Source organism: Colletotrichum acutatum (genome assembly GCF_030867785.1).
Source record: "Colletotrichum acutatum strain CBS 112980 chromosome Unknown BDZ83scaffold_289, whole genome shotgun sequence".
In the NCBI taxonomy this organism is placed as follows: domain Eukaryota; kingdom Fungi; phylum Ascomycota; class Sordariomycetes; order Glomerellales; family Glomerellaceae; genus Colletotrichum; species Colletotrichum acutatum.
This window is the reverse complement of record NW_026849283.1, coordinates 1-14891: the sequence shown is the minus strand read 5'-3', so window position 1 is coordinate 14891 and position 14891 is coordinate 1. Positions and strand designations below refer to the sequence as shown.

At 51.9% G+C, this 14891-nt stretch overlaps 6 protein-coding genes across 6 annotated transcripts; 4 read left to right on the top strand and 2 right to left on the bottom strand.

The window, feature by feature from the left end:
* Positions 1-728: 728 nt before the first annotated feature.
* On the top strand, positions 729-1740 carry BDZ83DRAFT_758936 (necrosis inducing protein-domain-containing protein; the record flags this gene model as incomplete). The annotated part of the gene is made up of 2 exons (XM_060515113.1): positions 729-967; positions 1065-1740. The coding sequence occupies 2 exons, from the start codon at positions 729-731 to the stop codon at positions 1738-1740; spliced, it is 915 nt and encodes a 304-aa protein (XP_060357244.1).
* Positions 1473-3467, bottom strand: BDZ83DRAFT_645020 (uncharacterized protein). Its single transcript, XM_060509809.1, has 4 exons — positions 2874-3467; positions 2302-2782; positions 2170-2190; positions 1473-2062 (listed from the first exon to the last, which is right to left on the bottom strand). Exons 1-4 carry the CDS (start codon positions 3304-3306, stop codon positions 1954-1956), a joined length of 1044 nt encoding a protein of 347 aa, XP_060357243.1. The 5' UTR covers positions 3307-3467; the 3' UTR covers positions 1473-1953.
* Positions 3468-4873: 1406 nt separating this feature from the next.
* Positions 4874-7132, top strand: BDZ83DRAFT_645017 (cytochrome P450). Its single transcript, XM_060509808.1, has 3 exons — positions 4874-5244; positions 5327-5776; positions 5839-7132. Exons 1-3 carry the CDS (start codon positions 5027-5029, stop codon positions 6806-6808), a joined length of 1638 nt encoding a protein of 545 aa, XP_060357242.1. The 5' UTR covers positions 4874-5026; the 3' UTR covers positions 6809-7132.
* Positions 7133-9300, top strand: BDZ83DRAFT_645016 (uncharacterized protein). Its single transcript, XM_060509807.1, has one exon. It carries the CDS (start codon positions 7193-7195, stop codon positions 8912-8914), a length of 1722 nt encoding a protein of 573 aa, XP_060357241.1. The 5' UTR covers positions 7133-7192; the 3' UTR covers positions 8915-9300.
* Positions 9301-10384: 1084 nt separating this feature from the next.
* BDZ83DRAFT_595393 (uncharacterized protein) lies at positions 10385-12047 on the top strand (the record flags this gene model as incomplete). Its single annotated transcript, XM_060506789.1, has 2 exons — positions 10385-11233; positions 11298-12047. The coding sequence occupies 2 exons, from the start codon at positions 10385-10387 to the stop codon at positions 12045-12047; spliced, it is 1599 nt and encodes a 532-aa protein (XP_060357240.1).
* A 160-nt stretch (positions 12048-12207) lies between these two features.
* BDZ83DRAFT_798214 (uncharacterized protein) lies at positions 12208-12931 on the bottom strand (the record flags this gene model as incomplete). The annotated part of the gene is made up of 3 exons (XM_060515922.1): positions 12781-12931; positions 12414-12683; positions 12208-12345 (listed from the first exon to the last, which is right to left on the bottom strand). The coding sequence occupies exons 1-3, from the start codon at positions 12925-12927 to the stop codon at positions 12208-12210; spliced, it is 555 nt and encodes a 184-aa protein (XP_060357239.1). The 5' UTR covers positions 12928-12931.
* Between the last annotated feature and the right edge of the window lie 1960 nt (positions 12932-14891).

Here is a 14891-nt window from a genome sequence, read left to right as displayed (position 1 = left end):
CTTCGCGATGTCTCATGCTGAGTCCATCTAGCGGCCAATAGGATCGCGATGAAAATCTGTTCTTACCTACATTTAACCAATGGGGCAGCCAGGCCACGAACTGCACACCATCTACATCCACACGTTAATCACACTTTCGTGTAGCAACTATTCATTTGATGAATAATCAGTCATATTTCGCTTTACGTCATGCGGTGATCGATCTTTCTGGAGATGACTCGAGCAAATGAGCCCAGGACTGAATGCTTCGATCGGATACACCAACACCGAGGCTGTCCCTGCCCAAGGAGACCTAATACATGTTTTTGACAGTCAACGGAGCAATATGACTTCAAATTGATTCAAACTCTAAGAATGGTCGATCGGCATCGCCGCAATAAGCTCCTTCTTCTTGAGGTGCTCGTTGTACAAGGTGACATGATGAATTGATAGGGGCCGAAGGGTCCGACATTAGAGTGTCCATGTCTCATTGTATCAGGCTTGACTCCAAAGTTTTCTTGTCTGTTCCGCTGGACTGATCTTCTATAAACAGGTGGCTTGTGTATGTTCATCCGCTGCCCTTCTATCTAAACAAAAGGCAGCCGACACACCCACGCTGATTACTGAACTCGGATTTTGTTAATGGAAAAAACGCCTTATCAAGCATTTCTGGTTTAAGAAGCAGAATACTTCCCAAACTTATTCCACTCCCGTTCTGCTATTTCACTTTCGTTCCATTCTTCGCCATCATGCTGAAAAGTCTCGGCCTCTTGCTAGGCTGCACGGCGTCAACTTACGGCTCACTTTTACCACGAGGCGGCGACAACGCGAATGGACATCAATGGATCAACCACGACGCTGTAGTTCCATTCACTCAGAATGCAGCTGACGGATTGGGAGGGAGTTTGGAGCTACGGTTCAACCCCTACCTCTGGGTTTCTGGAGGCTGTGATCCGTACCCAGCCGTGGATGAGAATGGTAATCTCGGGTAAGGAGCACCTACAACTCACCTGAACCACGACCACCTCGAGAGCATTCATCGAAAAGTGTGTTTTGATGGAGCAAAAGCTGACCAAAACTTATAGAGCTGGGTTAAAGCCGACAGGCGGCGGTAGAAGTGGCTGTGGAGCTGGCGGTAGTGGCCAAGTCTACGCCCGGCGCGGCCAAAGTCAGGGTCGAAATGGTATCATGTACAGTTATTACACTCCTAAGGTCCGCTGGGCCGATGGAAAGAATAACGGACATCGCCATTACTGGGCTAGTGTGGTAGTCTGGGTCAATCGATGGGGTTGTGAGGAGGAGGATATCACTGGTATTTGGCCAGTCGGTGTTTCCTACACGGCTGACCATCTGAACTGGGGTACACCATCCACCATCAGTGAAATATCTTTCCGAGGCGCAAGCGTCGGCCTAGACATGGCGACCCATCCCAAGATGCAAATCCACGACAACGTCATCTCGGCCTTCAAGGGCGCTGACGACGAGAACATCATTGAGCGAACCCTGATCAGCTGGGAGTCATTGCCAAATTTGGCCAAGGATGCCCTTACCGACGTTCAGTATGAGAAGACGCAGGTTCCTTTCAACGACGCCAACTTCCAAGCCCAGATGGATGCCGCATATCAGGAGAGGTTCTTCACGGGGATTCCCAAGGTGGCGGATTGCGACCCGGTAGAGGACCGACCACCTAAGGTTGATACTCCGGATGATGCTCCCGTAACTTCTACCAGTGTGCCCAAGACAGAGCCCACTGGAGCATAGAGATCTGTACGTTCTGAAAGCACGATTGAGTTTGGAGGATGCATGGGAAGCCTGGGGTGGAGAACTTAGATGAAATTATCCCCATTTGCTCTATAGAGTTTGATAATGAATTGCTCTGGCTCATCCGTGAATCTAATGTAGACCTTTCATGGCGAACCAGCCTTTATGAAAATGTAAAACTCCGTCGGTCTTTCAGTTAAGTTGGAAATCGAGTCATGAACTTGGGCCAAAGAGAAAACGTTTCGCTTGAGGAGTGACTAAGCTCTCCAATACCTGGCTTGTCTCTAGCCAAACCCTGCGCTGGAGTTCCAACCCGAGTGTCCTGTCCTCGTAGATGAATATTAGCATAAGGTAGGCTTTGGCAAGTTCAGGGTTCACAAGTTCTCATGTGCATGACGCGAAAAGAAGAATTCCTCGACATCATCTTACCTGTCCATGAACTCAGGGTACCTATGCCGTAACCAAATGATTAGCAACATTGCAAATGATCTATCGCCGCGCTTTCAAAACCCTTTTTCGGTGTAACTTTTGAGAAAAGTGAAGGAGGAGGCCTGAACTTACGGAGCAATATCGTAATCGACCAGCAACCTGCCATGCGATCCCATCAGTGGTAGGCATGAGTTCACAACGGTTCGTGCACACATCTCTACAGGTCGACCAATGAACCAAAGCAGTAGTCGCCCGATGAAAACCTGTGAGCTGAGTGGTGTGAAACAGGCACCCGGGTCCAGCTGGTGAAAGTGAATTCTCGGGTCACTGCCCGAAAGATGACGTGCGCAGAGCTCCCTGATCCAGCATGCGTGGATGATCTTTGCAAGCCCATACTGGTAACTCTTCTGTGTAGCGGCGTCTTTGACAATGCTGACCTGCTTCAGATAGCAGTCTTTTGCATCATTTGGGAGCTCGACCATCGGGGCTGCGGAGCGGATTGCCGCGCTGGTTAAACTGCAGAGCACCACTGGTTGAGTTCCTCCATCGGCTAGCATTTTGGGAAAGAGGAGTAGAATCAGGAGCGCCGATGAGAGATGAATCAATTGCAATGCTAGATGAGCGTTATCGGTGTCAGAAAATTGAGCTCGTAAAGACAGCAGTGGTTGCGGTTTAGGGAGCTGGATCTACCAGCTGAAACTCACTCTCTTCCCAGCCATCTGCTGTCACTCTAGTCTCATTGTTCATGATAGCAGAACCCATGACCACCACATCGATACGGTGCTGTGAATCGTTGATTCTGGTCGCAAAAGTCTTGACACTATCAAAGGACAAGAGGTCCACTTCCATCACCGTGATTTTTGGCTGATGGCGAGAGCCATCTTCGATCGCTTTCCTCAGTTCATCAGCCAAAGATTCGCCCTTTGCAACATTTCGGACCGCCAAAATAAGAGTCGAGACACTCAGTCTGGTAATAATGCGGGCCGCTTCTGAAAGAATTGCGCCGGTGGCGCCAACGAGGAGGATTGTTTTCCCTTCGAAACTTGTCGTAGGGGGTGCAAGGTCCGCCTTTGCCTGTCGGCGAAAGGTGGCCCATGGAAAGATTTCCGAGAAAGGGATTTTCTCTGATTGAACCATGTTGAGTTTACAGAGCCTAGAGAAATCAGATGAGGAGACTACCGGTACCGACTGTGGTCGAAGGACTTCCCACCACTAATGGCACATCAATCTTCACGATGTCAGCTCAGGTTGTTGTTGTTGTTGTTGTATTTAACGCCGTGGCGGCCGGGCTAGAGCCCTTACCGCAGACCTCCCGAAGGGTATATGGCGTGGAGGGCCGTGAGCCAAGGCTACCTACTCTACAGTACGTCGTCTCTTTACATCGTCCTCCAAATCATGCCTTGTGGCCACTACGCGTTCTGTCTGTCCCCGGTTCCCGCTGGTGCCCCAGTTTCATTCTTTCCCAAATCGTCCCTTGGAATCGGGAGGTTCTTTGTAGTCCGCACTCACATCTACCTAGGTGTGGATGCTGCTACCGCAGACAGATCTTCTGGAAGAAGTCCGTCACGCGGAGAAAGGCCTCGAAGCCTCGTGGGTCGGTGATTAATCTCTTGAAGTAGGCCTCGAGAGATCCCATAGGACCTATGGGCTCGGGCATACTGCGAGAGTGGAGGGTCGGCCACCGTTGCCTCCTCGCCAGCGTTAGTCGACAGTAGACCAGGTGGTCCACGTCTTTCGCCTCTCCACAAGAGCACATCATTAGAGCGTCGTCGTGGTTGAAACGTCGGTGATATTGCTCGAAGTCCCCGTGACCCGATCGTGCCGCCAGCAGGTGATGTAACGTAGCCCGCGGCAAGGCCAGTTCAGGAGGGCTGGACAGAGCTGCCTCAAGCCCCAAGTCCGCGTACCGCGGCCTTCGCTCTTTATACCACCATCTCCTGTGCTGGCTTTGTAATTTTTCCCTTGCAAGCCGCTTGATGCCCGCTAGTGTTGCCATTTGACCCATCCGCGCCGGCAGTGTCGTTCCTTCTTTGGCCAGCCGGTCCGCGGCCTCGTTTCCTTCGATGCCCTGGTGTCCCGGGGACCAGTGCGTCCGTATATCAAATATCCTGGCCGCTTCTTGGATTTCGAGGAACGCGTCTTGTGACGAGTCCGGCGCCTTGCCGCGATGTCAGCTCAGGGAGCAGACCGGGTTACCGAGACATACTCCCTAGTGCTGACATTTGTAGAACACATGGTGTAGGCTGTATCAAGCCGTGATCCATGTGTTTCCTGGGTCCATACATTTTTGAATTACTGGGCCCTGGCAAACATTGTCTCTGGCATGTCTGGGCAAGTTCGTGTCATCCTGCATCTAAATTGAGGCGCTAAAACGACGCACTGTGCTCGAATTGGGCCACCGTGTCCGCGATCTGCGCACCCACCGTACGGGGTACAACTCGGAGACACGAAAACAATGGTAGGGAAGTATGGGAAGACAGATATCGTTCCGCATCATGCAGGTGCATAGTGGTGCCTTAGTCCCGGTAGTGCAATCCTTCGCGCGAACTAAGAGACAGCGGCTGTGGCTGCTCGACTGAATCCCCTGAAGATGGTTCCGAAGATGGCAACCACCCGGCGCTGCCGCCTAGACCAAGCCTGAAGTGGATTTCGTCCAAACTTAGATGTCAGAGTACAATCCGCTTATTCCGGCCATCGGGGTTTTCAGAATTACAAACCTGGCCTCGTTCTTGCTCCGCTCTACCTGTAGCTGTGTGGCATCATCGCCCTCAGCGCGTCCCTCACAGCAGAGGAGCACGGCGCGTCTTGTTGCGCACTACTCGATGCTCTGCAGCTTCATCTCAACACCGCGATCATCATGGCGTTATCCGACTTGAGAAATACGTTGTTTACTGGCGACAGCAATGGCTTGTTGTGGTTCTTTTTTCTGGGCATCGTCTTCCTGGTCGGCGGAAGCCAAGCGCGGGCCAAGTCTGTAGATCCAAGAGAGCCACAGGAAGTGAAGCCCAAAATACCGCTCGTCGGTCATATCATTGGGTTACTAGGGTGGAGGCAGAAATACTATCGTCAACTCGGGTACGTTGAAAGTCTAATAATTCAAAACATGACTTCAATGTGACAAGAAAAGCCAGAAGTCAGACTAACGACAGCGTATCAGCCTTGAGAATGCTAAACTTCCAATCTTTTCCATCTCAATGGGTGGATCCGAGAAGATGTACATCATCACGGCACCGCAGCTGATCCAAGTTGCAATGAAGAACAAATCTCTGAATCTTTACCCAGTGATGGCGGAGTTCGCGCAGAAGATGGTCGGCCTAGGACCAAATGTCATGGACTTGTTTCACAATCCACCAACCGATGGGTCTATCTCATGGATTGAGGACCAACACCCATCTTTTGCGCCTCTGGCTCCTGGTCCTGACCTACAGGAGATGAACACCTACGTCCTGAACAAGATTTCGAAGACTATCAATTCTATCGGACCGCACTACGAGACCAAGAAGCTGTACATGTGGTTCAGGGACTCCTTCACCATGGCCACAGTGGGCTCCCTCTTTGGCGACAAGAACTCTCTAATGCGGGATCCGACGTTGAGCAAGAATCTGTGGTATGTTGCACCTCCTAGGCTCACGAGTCCCAGAGATTGACTGCTTACAACGTCAAATAAAGGGACTACGATGGTGGTCAAGCCGAGTTACTCATGAAACCGCTACCCTCTATCACAGTATCAAAGGCATACAACGGCCGTGCCAAGGTGCAAAAGGCTCTTCGAAAATACTTCCGCGAAGATTATGATCACATCACAGATGCCAGCAGTGTCGTCAAGCGGCGCGTGGCAGTCAACCGAAAGTGGGGTCTGCCCATTGACGACATCGCCGACCACGAGTTCGGAATGCTCTTTGTGAGCGTCACCAATGCCATCCCGACACTCTTCTGGATGATGTGTTATGTGTTCCGCGATGCCGATCTTGTGGCAGACTTGCGAAAGGAGCTTCTTGCCCTCGCCGTGATACAGCAGCAAGACAACGATGCTGGCGAGGGCCGTCCGTCTCGGAAGTGTACTTTCACCGTTGCCAAATTTCGTAAAGAGTGCCCCTTGCTGGTGTCTACCTACAAGGAAGTCATGCGCTTGACAAATCGTTCGACGGGCACACGACGTGTCGTGGAGGACACATTGATCAGCTACACACCATCTGGAGAAGGCGGCGAAGCAAAGACCTATCTACTCAAGAAGGGTGCAAACATTCAAATCCCTGCCATCATTACCAACTTTGGCCCCGACGCGTGGGGCGTGAATGCACACGAATTCAATCCGCGGCGGTTCATGACCGCGGACAGAGAACGAGAGCGGGCGCAAAACCGCGCCTTTAACCCTTTCGGTGGCGGTAAACACCTTTGTCCTGGACGTTTCTTTGCCGACGCGGAAATATTGGGGGCGATGGCCGCGTTGGTCCTGGGATTCGAGATTGAGACTCCGGCTGGTGACAGGATCGAGGTTCCGCAGATCAATAACAACCTGGCTGAGGCTGTCGGCAAACCCTTGACGAGCGTTCAGGAGAACATGATGGCGAGGATTCGGCGGAGGCCAGGCTGGGAGGATGTGGAGTGGGCATATATCGCGAACAACGTGGCAACTTAGAAGGAGTCCAATGCTCACAAGGCGCGCTGATTATGGCATTTTGTCAAATTTGTTGTACTTCTTTGCAATATGAGGCTTTGGAATGTGACTTCAATGACCTTTGACGAAGCCGTTGCGGTCCCGGGTCGGCATCATTCGCGGACAGCCGGTGAGGGGTCGCCGCGGAATGCTGGCCGCGGAAACCTGCCCGAGCCGCTTATCGGCAAAGGAAGCAGCAACATGGGAAGCCGAAATGGCACGGGTTTCCGGGCTTACCTAACGCCTACTCTGTGAAGCTGCATCATATCAATCTTTAGAACTGCAAATCTTCATACGTGTTCCATAGATTCACGCTTGCTCTTCATTTGTCAACAACTCGACGTTCCTTGTCACTTGACAGAATCAATGGTGCCAAACCCAAGCCAGGCACTTGCCGTCATTCCGGGCAATGCCCAGGGCCAGGTCATCTTCTCAGATGTTCCGCTAAGCTTCATGATGGGTGTCGACTCAAAGACCGGCATCGTGGCAGATGCACACCACCCCCTCCGCGGCGCATCTCTCAAAGACTCTGTCCTCGTCATCCCTGCTGGTCGCGGATCCTGTTCCGGCAGCAGCGCAATCGCAGAGCTGATACTCTGCGGCAATGCGCCCGCAGTCCTTATCTTCAGGGACGTGGAGATGATTCTTACCCTGGGAGTTCTAGTGGCCGAGAAGATGTTCGACAAACGCATTCCGATTGTCTTCCTTTCAGACGCATCACATTTCGAATTCTTCCGTCAAGCTTCGACAGTGCGGATCAACGAAACGAGCTTGGTGGTTTCACCAGGCGGGCACAAGATTTACTTGGTGCCACAAAGCACAAAGACGTTAGAGTTGAATCCAACCGACAAAGCCATCTTGTCTGGCGAGAGCGGCGAAGCTTCTCGTATCGCAATGGAAATCATCGTAGACTACGCCACGATACAGGGGGCGCAACGCCTGATAGATGTTTCTCAAGTCCATGTAGACGCTTGTGCCTACGTCGGCGAAAGCAGTCTCCTCATCCCTAAGCGCCTGCTTTCCCTCGGAGGAAAGTTTGTCGTACCATCGACCTGCAACTCCCTGAATGTCGACCGACAGAGGTGGAAGGAACTGGGAGCCAAGTCCGATATTTCTCAGATATCAGACAAGATTGGAGAGACGTATCTCAAGCTGGGCGCCAAGATGAGCTTCACCTGCGCTCCGTACTTGCTCGAAAGTAAGCCCGTAGCTGGAGAGCAAGTCGGGTGGTCTGAGTCCAATGCCGTAGTGTTCGCGAACAGTGTGCTGGGAGCACACACACAGAAGTATCCTGATTATATGGACGTTTTCATTGCATTGACTGGAAGGGCCCCTTATGCCGGGTGTCATATGCCAGAAGGCAGGAAGCCGGAAGTCATAATCAAGGTCACCCAGATTAGCGCATTTGATCCATCGTTCTTCGCTCTTGTTGGCTACAGTATCGGACATGTGGTCGCCGCCAAGATTCCTTTCGTCATTGGAATGGAGACGACACAACCGACCATATCGGATCTGAAGGCATTCGGGGCGGGGTTCGCAACGACTTCATCTGCTCCCATGTTTCACATCAATGGCATCACGCCAGAGGCTGCAAGTTTCGGAGATGCACTACCCAGTCTAGAAACCATCGAGGTGACAGTTCCCAAACTTCAGTTGGCTTGGAGACAGCTCAATACGGCCATGGACCCTTCTGTCGATATCGTTTCTCTAGGAAATCCGCACTTTTCCCTTGAAGAATTCTCACAACTTTCCGAGGTGTGCCGCGGCAGACATAAGGCACCCAATGTCGCAGTCATGATCACCACTGGCCGTGATACATACAAAGAGGCCCTGAACCTCGGCTATCTAGACGTTATTGAGAGTTTCGGTGCCCGGCTGATAACGGATACGTGTTGGTGCATGATAGAGGAGCCGGTAGTTCCTCTGAAAGCAAGAAACGCTATGACAAACTCAGCCAAATATGCTCACTACGGTCCTGGGATTGTGGGCAAGAATTTCCACTTTGGAGATGTTGTCGCGTGTATCGAGGCGGCAAGTAGAGGTCATAGACATGATGATGAGATGAGCCCGCAGTGGCTTTTCCGGTGATCCATAGACTGTCAGAATTACTCGCTCTGCATCCAAGAAGTTAAAAGGAAAGATATAATGATCATAGGTTCAAAACAACGGCAGTCGTAGACTATCATATGAACTACAAACTCAAGCCAAGGTTGAGCAACTGCAAAATGAGCAGTTCTCGTTAAAATAGTAGGTTGATCAAGTATTGTCTATTGCCGAAAGGTTCTTCGAGCACCAATCAGAGTTGTCCTTGACGCCTCACGCATCAATTTAGTACCAAGATCGTCATACCTAAGGTAAGGTCGGTAGTCGCGGAAGCAGATGACCGGTAATTGCATGAAAACTCAAGACTGACAACTCAGACACTAAACGATGCACTGCCGCCGCGCATTAAGCACGAGGCGGACGGAACGAGGTCAATGTCCTGGATGTACTTCGTACGGAGTAACGGAAAACGGGATTATGGTCCATGAAATCAACGAGGCTTGGCACTGCATCTGTTGCGGGAATGACGGGGTTCGTTCGGAAATAACGTCTTCGCTTGTGTGTTGCAAGTTGGACAACTCCACTACGACATGTGATCCAATGCAGCACTATTCCTACAAGCATCCAGAGAAGTTATGATGCAGGATTCAATTTTCTTCAGTCGTGTCTATTCATCTCACATTTGGATACAGAAGACTCGATTTACGAATGTAGGTTTTCCGGTCAAGGCAGACGCTCCTTTGGGGCTGAGATTCACCGGTTTGACGCCTGTCATTTCGCGCATCTTGGCTTTTCAGGCACCCGAGTTTCAACTCAACAATATCGATCTTGGCTGTGTTGTCAGGTTGTGTAAGGGTTTGATCCTCCAAAATTCCGTGCCTTGCCACACTCGCGACTGACAGCAGCCGTCCCATCTTCAGCTTTCGCCAATTCGAGCCCAATGAAGCCTTGAAGGATCCTCAAAGGACCAGAACCACGCGATGGCATGGATCTGTTTCCGGGAAGAAGGAATCATCACCAGAGTCCAGCCCCTTTGGCCCGCCGTTGAGAACTTGCGACCCCACGAAGACCATCAAATGGTCCTCTTTTTTGATTATGGTAATCCCACAACCGAAGCTAGCGGGCACCTAAGCGGAAGCCATTCGCGGGATCCCGCTCCATCGGAAATGGAGCCCCCGTCAGCGCTTATCCTCATCAAGAAAAGAGCTGCCTTGGAGGGCTCCATCGTAAGCAGGGATTCCAATCCTTCAGACCCCTTACCGCCGCTTGGCGCCAGTCAACCGCTATGAATTCCTCGAGAAGAGCCAAAGTCCCGACGATAATCCACAATCTCTGGCGCTCAACGTTGCGGCCTGTCAATATGGGGCTCCATAGAACCATAGCGATATGGTTTTCCCCTCCGGGTTCCTGGGTCTGGGCTCCGATGCCTTAAATCTTTCATCTTTCCGCCCCTTTGAATGCTGGAGATGATTTTAGTCCCGTTTTGCTCCGCCATTGAGCAATGAGCGCGGCACTATGACAACTCCGAAGAACAACGCGTCTCCTCCGGAGTACTACAGCGGCCTTGAGGTCGACAGCCGACCGGGCCGATCGCCGGGAGGATATGGCGATCAAGACCTGAGCAAATTCCGCGTCACGGACCAGAATAACCTGCCCGAAGTCAACAATCGCGACGGCGACCTCCCACAAGCCGTGCACCCATACGGCCATGATTACTCGATGCTTCAGGCCGTTCACCCAGCGGAGGGCGGCGTCTCATCAGTCGAGTATCAAAACGGTTCATATGATTCCAGCGGGTACTATGCTCCGAAAGAAGACAACCCGCCAGAAGTCGTGACAGCAGAGATCGATGAGAAGCAGCAGAAGAAGAGGGCGGGCACAATATGTGGCATGCGACGCAAGACGTTCTGGATTATTCTAGCCGTGGCGCTCATTATTGTCATTGGCGCTGCGGTAGGAGGAGGGGTCGGTGGCGCATTGTCGGCAAGCAACAGTTCGCAACAATCAAGCAGCAGCTCGGGTGGATCAAGCGACAGCGGGAGTGGCAGCAGTGGTACCGGCTCAGGCAGCGGCAGTGGGAGTGGAAGCGGCGACAGCAGTGGTGATAGCAGCGGCGATTCTAACAACACGACGACAACGAATGAGCTGGATATCCTGCCCACCACCAGCATTGGCGCGCTCAACTTTACCGATTACTATGGCTACGTAAACCATCTCGTGTTCTACCAGCTGCGGTCTAAGAACCTTATGATGTCGTCTTACAACTCTTCAACAAAAGTGTGGAGCTCAACAATTACCAACAGGGAGAGCACGATTAAGGAGGGCACTCCCATCTCCAACAGCTTGTTCTGGCATAGCGATAAGGTAAGTTGCCGCTATTCCATCAGCTACTCAAATGCGTGTGACCATTGCTAACCCTATTCTTCAGGTTCGCGATGTCCGTATCTACTACCTCAACGATGCGAACCAGGTCGCGGGCATCATTAACGCCAACCCTGTTTACGGCTCAACCTGGGATAAGTCCGGCGTCTCAAACACATTTACTGCGAACGCGAAGTCAAACCTACTGTCTAACGGCATCTACACCCCGGACTCATACCTATCGAACCTTGTTTTATATCAGGACGCCGGGAATACCATCCGTGTTCTCCGCCGGACGGGCGAAGGAGCGACCGATTGGGCCGCCGTGGGCATATCGACCGACTTTGGAAAGCCTGCAGAGGGTACCGGGATGTCTATGATTCCCATCTATACCAACGCCACCACGAAGAGGATGGCTATGTTCTATACTTCTGAGACAGGCTCACTCATCCACCTCACCCTCGTCAACGAAAATGACTGGACCAATAACACCTTACCAACCACGCTTGAAACGAACGCAACAATCGCGGCCTTCTCGAGCGGATACGAAAGCAACAACAACCTGGTCATGCACGTACTAGGGGCACAGGCAGACAAAGCGCCTGTGCTGACAACGTACGCTGAAGGAGAGTGGACCAACGTGGGAGAGATTTCCACCATGTCCGGCGAGGACAGGCCCTTCAAGATTGCTGCCAACTCAGCTGGGAGAGTCTATGGTCTCGTTCAGCGCAATGCGACCAAGGTTGAGATTGTTGAATGGGAGTGGATTGGTGGTACAACATATAATAAGATCGGTGTGATAGATACCGTCTCATGATCAGAGGAGAAATCCTATGTGGGTGAATACAAGGTAATCTGGCTCTCGTGATCCTCCGAGAGCGACAATAGTAAATACAAGAAACAGAATAAAAACAAGTTCAAAACATACTATCTCCCCTAGGGCCCCAACCCGTCCAACGTTACACGTCCATTCAAGACTACTGAGACTCAGTTTTGATGTTGATTCCCACATCATACGTATCCCAGCTGGCGATGAGACTCGGGAAATTGAAGGCCGAAAAATCCGGTTCAGTCTTGATCACAGGACAGAAGTCATTTTGTTGTTGCTGTGACAGCTTCTCAATGTCAGTCTTAACCTGTCACAGACCGGCCCAATGATGTGGATCTTTCACAGCAAACATACCATCTCCAGATCCCTCTGCTGAGCAAAGTGCGAGCTGCAATCATTCTGCAAAAAGCCCGGGCTCCGGCCCATGCTATTTTCCCTTGCCCGGCTAGGGTGATCCCTCACGGCCGGGGTCGGGGCGGCGGGAAGCGGGTCAACCCGTGAAGCACGGGCTGCCTTGCGAGCCTTGGACCGGGCAGCAGTGGCGGCAACCCGCGCTCTGTGCTCAGCTTTGACTTTGGCGACGAATTGCGGTATCGGGTGGGGGCATCGGTCTTCATAAACGTGCTGAAGGATGACAACTTTGTCAGGCCAGTGTTCTTGAAGTTTGTCTTGAAGTCTTGAAGAGGTGGGAGGGAAGCATGTATGATGTTCGTGGACTCACGCGGTGCATGCTGCCTATCTTGGTGAACCCTTTGAAGCAGCCAGGGCAGATGGCTTCAATCATCTTGGGAACACGGGGCATCGTGAAGCGGGTAATAGGCATCTGGGCGGTGTTCCTCAACACGAACTGGCTGTACTCGTTGAACATGGTGACTAGAGATTAGATGACACGATAAAGAACAGGGTAGAAGTTCGTCAAGTGGTTAATGATTGACGATTGACCGCGAACATAACCTGGGGCTACCCTCCTTTTTGTCTTGCTCACCGTGGCTGGCAGGATGGCGTTGGGTCAAGGAACTGTTCACTGAACAGCTGCGATGACTTCTCAAAGAGCTTCCAACCGGGCTCCATAACTATCCGACAGGGGTCGATCAAGTTGGGACGGAAATGTCGCAACAGTTGAGTGATTCTCAATGACGACCTGCCATACCAGGATGGCGCGGCAAACGCGCTATCTATCGTCTAAGTAAAGCGCTTATTGCTTCTTCTTCTAGGCCCATCATGTGAGTCTCGCAGTCTGGCACTCGGGGGCTAGGTCCATCTCTTTGTTGGTAGTCAACTATCACAGTCAACGATGCAACCAACAGTGGTGTAGGTCCCCTGGGGCCGAGTCTGGGGGCATGGGCTGATGGAGGGTAGGCTCTTGGGATTTTTGTCAATGTGCGGAGTTCCTGTCACCAATATTGTTGAGGATCAAAGAAACAAAGTCTTGCCTCATCGTGCCCGGAGCTCCGTCAATCGGCGATCCCACGCCGTCCTGAAGTTTGAACAGTGAAAGCGATGTTTGGGGCCTTTGGGTCAGAACGAGCCACACCAGGCAAGGTCAGTTTGATAGCATTCCCCACAGGCAGACGAATCCATCATGTCATCGGCGGTAGTGAACAGAACAGTCTCTTTGTGTCCGAGCTCCCAGGCGGTTACTTGGTCAATCGGCAGGTATCCAACAGACATGGGTCACCCGTGGCGAGACGGCAAAGTGGTTTCGCGGGAGGACCGTCCACCTTTCTCTAAATAACGACATCTGGAAAGCTAGAGAAAGACCCAAGAGCTAGTCACTTCGCCTCGTTTCAGACCAGGGTACAAAGATGAAAGGTCTTGTTCACCATGCGAGGCTGACTATGGCGAGGATCGTCGATTTGTAGCCCCGCGTCCTCGCACTGGAGCTTTGGACTAACGGGGCCCAGACCGGGAGACCATCATGTTGGTTGCACAGCAGTCTGGGCCCGTTTAAAACTCAGTGACAGTCCAAGCCACGAGAAAAGAGTGGCTCCTGGCCATGACCCATGTCCAGTTCGCATTAGTAGGAATCCCACGCCGCATGCGACGCCATGTGACCTGGTTTAATCCCAGGTGCCATGCAGTGAAGTCGCATGTTTAATGAGCACAGCCCAGGTTCCTGTTCAAATGTTTGTTCCCGGATTCTCGGGTCTTGAAGCAAACATCTGTTAGAGAAGGTGAGCGGTGAACAGCGGTGAACCAACGAATAGCAATCATCCCCAACGTTCAAGACGAGTGAGGGTGCCGCCGTATTTGACTTGCCAAACAACTTGGACCAACATCGTATCTGAGCATGGTATATCACCCATATCCAGCTCGATTGCGGTATTTTTCGATTCTCACTAAGCTCAAGTAGGTTGTGCTTGTTTGAATCCTAAGTGAATCGGGCTGAATCTTGTCTGCCGAGGTGCAAGCTCCTGCAATATCCGCAGCTCCCGTCCTCGCCCGCGGCCCGCACCTTTGATGGATTCGCGGTCAGGCGGGCGTCGAGTATACTCCCTTGCATGATCATGTTCACACGTGCTGGGTGTTCCCTGCAAAGGCATACGGTACCTGGATCAGAAGCACATGAGGACGGACAGGCGCGGGGCCGCGGGCGGCTTCTTGGGAACGTCATCGCAATGGTTTCGTAACCCTACGGTGCTCGTCCGCGCCTAGCCCGGAGCACAAGACCTCGCTAGACAGGTAGACATCAAGCGGTGAACTCGAAATCGCCAAGGAGCGATTCAACTTCCATTGAATAAATGTCAATCTAATACCTTTCAACATGTTCGAGTCCGAAATATATAGACGAGTAATCAGAATGGTTATTCAATCGATCACTCACAGAAGAAT

Excerpts from the sequence above, each read along its gene's own strand:
- BDZ83DRAFT_645020 (XM_060509809.1), bottom strand. The coding sequence starts at position 3,306 with ATGGTTCAATCAGAGAAAATCCCTTTCTCGGAAATCTTTCCATGGGCC. Across the intron at positions 2,783-2,873 it reads AGCAGATGGCTGGGAAGAGA|CATTGCAATTGATTCATCTC; the intron begins GTGAGTTTCAGC and ends ACGCTCATCTAG. Across the intron at positions 2,063-2,169 it reads TACCCTGAGTTCATGGACAG|GACACTCGGGTTGGAACTCC; the intron begins GTAAGATGATGT and ends CTACGAGGACAG.
- BDZ83DRAFT_645016 (XM_060509807.1), top strand. The coding sequence starts at position 7,193 with ATGGTGCCAAACCCAAGCCAGGCACTTGCCGTCATTCCGGGCAATGCC.
- BDZ83DRAFT_645017 (XM_060509808.1), top strand. The coding sequence starts at position 5,027 with ATGGCGTTATCCGACTTGAGAAATACGTTGTTTACTGGCGACAGCAAT. Across the intron at positions 5,245-5,326 it reads AAATACTATCGTCAACTCGG|CCTTGAGAATGCTAAACTTC; the intron begins GTACGTTGAAAG and ends ACAGCGTATCAG. Across the intron at positions 5,777-5,838 it reads ACGTTGAGCAAGAATCTGTG|GGACTACGATGGTGGTCAAG; the intron begins GTATGTTGCACC and ends CGTCAAATAAAG.